This window comes from Octodon degus, unplaced genomic scaffold, assembly GCF_000260255.1.
Source record: "Octodon degus isolate 3935 unplaced genomic scaffold, OctDeg1.0 scaffold00076, whole genome shotgun sequence".
NCBI classification, from domain to species: domain Eukaryota; kingdom Metazoa; phylum Chordata; class Mammalia; order Rodentia; family Octodontidae; genus Octodon; species Octodon degus.
In genome coordinates, this window is record NW_004524652.1 from 6,119,047 (window position 1) to 6,123,188 (window position 4,142).

The 4,142-nt window shown below is 41.7% G+C and overlaps 1 protein-coding gene across 6 annotated transcripts in view; it reads left to right on the forward strand.

Moving 5' to 3' along the window:
- Mphosph9 (M-phase phosphoprotein 9) overlaps positions 1-4,142 on the forward strand; it is an 81,142-nt gene that overhangs the window by 57,307 nt on the left and 19,693 nt on the right. For all 6 annotated transcript variants that reach the window (XM_023720615.1, XM_023720616.1, XM_023720618.1 and 3 more), the window contains one exon: positions 1,426-1,527. In XM_023720615.1, the coding sequence (XP_023576383.1) occupies positions 1,426-1,527 (102 nt within the window). The remainder of the gene's footprint in view (positions 1-1,425; positions 1,528-4,142) is intronic.

A 4,142-nucleotide genomic window follows, 5' to 3' on the forward strand; every position in this document is an offset into this window, starting at 1 on the left:
GGCAACATTCTTATACCAGAGTTTGCTACAGATTTGGGTTGGATACTGTAGTATTATCCTGATTTGCTTAACTTGGCAGGAACAAAGTCATAAATGCTCACTGTTGCAAGTGATTAGAAACAGCTAAATTGGCTTAGAGCGTATTTTTAATATTTTTATTTGAATATAAGTAATCCCTTACTTAGAATTGTAATGCAGTCAGAAGAACAGAAAGCTGTCTTGCTTTCTCTTCTGTTCTTTCTGCAGTTCATTCATTCTAGCAATAGATTCCCTTCTAGGCTGTGTAAGCATCAGCCTTGGTAGAGCTTCCCTGTGTCAGTGTAGGTAGCCAAGGGAAGATGAAAATACACACACAATTCAGAAGAACAGAAGGAAGTTCAGGATGTCCCAGAAACAGATAATTGGCCAGAGTCCTTATCCCCCACTCGGAGACTTGAAGTAGGCGTTCATGCTGGTGTGGCACAAACGAGGCCAGTGCTGTAAGCCGCAGAGTTGCCCAGGGTGTTTTAGCCATTGCTTCTTTTCATAGTTAGGCAGCTCTTTTTAACAGCCTTGTTTTAGAAGTTAAGCTTCTTTCTATTTTGTGTGTTACTTATGCTTTGCATGCATGAAAATATGCATGTTACAAATAAACAGGTTAGAATGTAGGTTATTTGATATTTTATTTATACTAGGCATGTTTTGATTTGTTGTCAAATTTATGTAACCTTTTTACTTACTTTATTAATACCATTTATTGTTTCCTTTTCTATTTATGTGTGTGTGTGTGTGTGTGTGTGTGTGTGGCCAGCTCAGCCCACCAGGGGGCGGGGCTGGCTGGCATGTGGTGCTGGGGGATTGAACCGTGGGCCCTGTGTTTTGCTAAACTTGTTCTAAGTAGGTGCTTTAGACCACTGAGCCATCTTACCAGCCCCCTATTGTTTCCTTTTCTAAATGTTCTCGTAGGACCTAACATATTTGTTTTTGTGTTTCTTTTCCCTGAGTTTGCTTAACTCTTAAAAATTTAGTGGTGATAATTTACTGTAAAAAAGATTTTATAGAGAGAAGTCTTTCATACACTTTTTCTAGGTGGGACTGTTATTTTATTCTCAGTGTGGTGGTACATGCCTATAATCCCAGCATTTGGTTGGCAGGAGGATTGCTGTGAGTTTTGAGGCCAGCCTGGGCAATATAGTGAATTCAAGGCCAGCCTGAATCACATACTGAGAGACTGTCTCAAAAAAAAAATAAAATGCTGGGGAGATAGCTCAGCAGCATAAGTGCCTGCCTGGCAAGTGCAAGGTCCTGAGTTTGATCCCTGGTACCGCAGTAAATAAATAAAACAAACAAAAAAATTAAAGCATAAAAATAAATAAATGACTTCAGTTGCACTAAAGTTAAAATTTATTGAAATATACTTAATTTATCGTATTGCTTTTGGATTAGAACAATTTCGAAGCTTGAAGCTCAAGTGAAGCAAGTGGAACATGAAAATATGTTAAGTCTGCGTCAAAATTCTAAAACTCATGGGAGACCCTCACGTGCCAAGTAAGTTATTTTGTTAAATCTCTGTAACACTAGCAGATATGTGCATGCTTATATTATCATTTATTTATTTATTTTTTTCTTTTCTGAGGCAGGATCTCACTGTGTAGTCCAGGTTGGTCTTGAGCTCACTATGTGACCCAGGCTGGCCTCAAACTCATAGCAGTTCTCCTGCCTCAGACTCCCAAATGCTGAGATTACAGGTGTGCGCTACCATAGAGGTAGTTCACGCCCATAATCCCAGCTACTTGGGAAGTTGAGGCAGAGGATTACAAATTTGAATCCAGCCTAGGCAATTTAGTGAAATCCTGAGTCAGAATAAAAAGTGAAAAAGGGCTGGAGATGCAGCTCAGTGGAAGAGCACTTTCCTAGCACGCATTAAGCTCTGGGTTCAATCCTTGTACTGACAAAAAAAATTGCCAGTGAAGCTACAGAGGCGTTTGCATAAATGAAGAGAGCAGTGTCAGATTGAGAACAAAGAGATTAGGAACACATTTTGTTCTTGATTCTGCCTAGCTGTGAGACCTCAGGCAACTTGATTTACTTTTTTTTAGGAGCTTCGATTTATTATCTCTAAATACGAGGAAGATGGACTAGAATATCTCAAAAAGTCTTTCAGTCCTACAATTCTAGACTTCTTAAAAATGCATTTAGTACAGGGTCTACAGGGTCTCACTACACAGATCGGACTCAGTGATCCTCCTGTTTTCAGTTTCCCAAGTGCTGGGATTATAGGTGCTGTCTCAGCACGATGCCCCAGGGTTGGGACCAACGCTGCATGCCAGGGATAGAACCCTGGTCCCTGTGTCTGCCTAAGCAGGTGCTTTAATCTGCTGAGCTATCTGGCTGGCCCAAGACATTTTATTCTTGTGTTAAGGAGAGAACCTTTAAAGATGGACCTGTGTTAGGTTGTATGTATTTTTCTTCATTCTTTTAGCTTTTTTTTTTTTTTCCATATTTTAGGGAAGGGTCTACCAGGTGTTCAAGGTCTCACTACTAGATCAGACTCATAGTGATTCGCCTGTTTACAGCCTCCCAAGAGCTGAGATTACAGGCACGCACCACCACACCCAGTCCCAATCACTGTCTCAGTGTGCGCTGGAGGCAGGGCCAGCAGGGCAGGCCCAGGGATCGAACCCCTAGCCCCTGTGCCTGTTCGCAGGTGCTTTAATCCGCTGAGCTACTTGGTCGGCTCTTTCTTTTGGCTTTGCTATGATCTGAGTTTGTTTTCTTTGTGTTCCATGTGCATGTGTGTGCGTGTGCATGCACCTGTATGTACGTATGTGGGATGCGTGGTGCCCCAGGGCCCGGCACCTAGTGAGCAAGTGCTCTGCCACTGCAGTCACCCCTTGCCCCCAGAGCATTAGTTTGATCCATCCACAGAGTGTTTCTCATTTTAAAATTGTTTATTACTCATCATTTTGGTATAAAGGGTATTATTATTTTAAGAATTTTAGCTCCACATGCCGTGCTGGCCCCGCCCCCAGGTGCTTTGAGCTGGCGATGGAGTCCGGGCATGGTGGTGTGCGCCTATAATCCCAGCACTTGGGAGACAGAAGTCAGGAGGATTACTATGAGTCTGGCCTGTGTAGTGAGACCCTACACACACACACACGCACACACACACAAAACCTAAAGAATTCTTTTGTTTTTGTGATATTGGGTATTGAACTCAGGACCTTGTGCTTGCCAGGCAAGTGTTTATACTGAGCTATTTCCCCAGCCCTAAAGAGTATTATTAATAAATAGGTCATAACTTTATAATATTGACATTGATGACAAGGTAAATAGTGTTTTGGTTTTTTTCTTTTTATGACACAAGGTCTTGCTATATAGTTTAGGCTGTCCTTGACAGCAAGGTAATCCTCCTGCCTCAGCCTTCTGACTCGTGAATGCTGGAATTACAGGCATATGCCATGGTGCCTGGTCAGAAAGCAGTTATTTAAAATTATTATTTCTAACTTAAGTTGTAATTATGAAGTGAGATACTTTTTCTAGATCTTTATTAATTAATCTTAGTAGAACATAGTGAATTCTTTTAAACAAAATATATGGTAAATAACTGACATTGAATATTTGAGAACTGGGTGTGGTGGCACAAGCCAGTAATCCCAGCACTCAAGAATCTGAGGATGGCTATGAGTTTGAGGCCTACCTGAGCTAAATAACAAGTTCAAGGCCTACCTGAACTACATAGCGAGACCCTGTTTCCAGGAAAAAAAAAAAAAAAAGAATTTTTGAGGGCCAAGGAGATGGCTCAGTAGAATAAGCCCTTGCCTGGCAAGTGCAAAGGCCTAAATTCAATCCCCGGTTCTGTGGGGGGGTGGGGCGGGGGTGGGGGAGGGGGGAAGAGTATTTAAGAAAGTATAAAAAGAGGGAGCTGCAGGAGGCATTACAATTCCTGACTTGAAATTATACTACAAGGCTACTGTGATAAAATCAGCATGGTACTGGCAACAAAATAGACCTGAGGATCAATAAAATAGATTAGAAGATGCTGAAGCCCCTACAAACACACTCAGCCACCTTACCTTTGACAAAGGGGCCAAACATACTCACTGGAAGAAAGATAGCCTCTTTAACAAATGGTGCTGGAAAAACTGGCTCTCTACATGCTG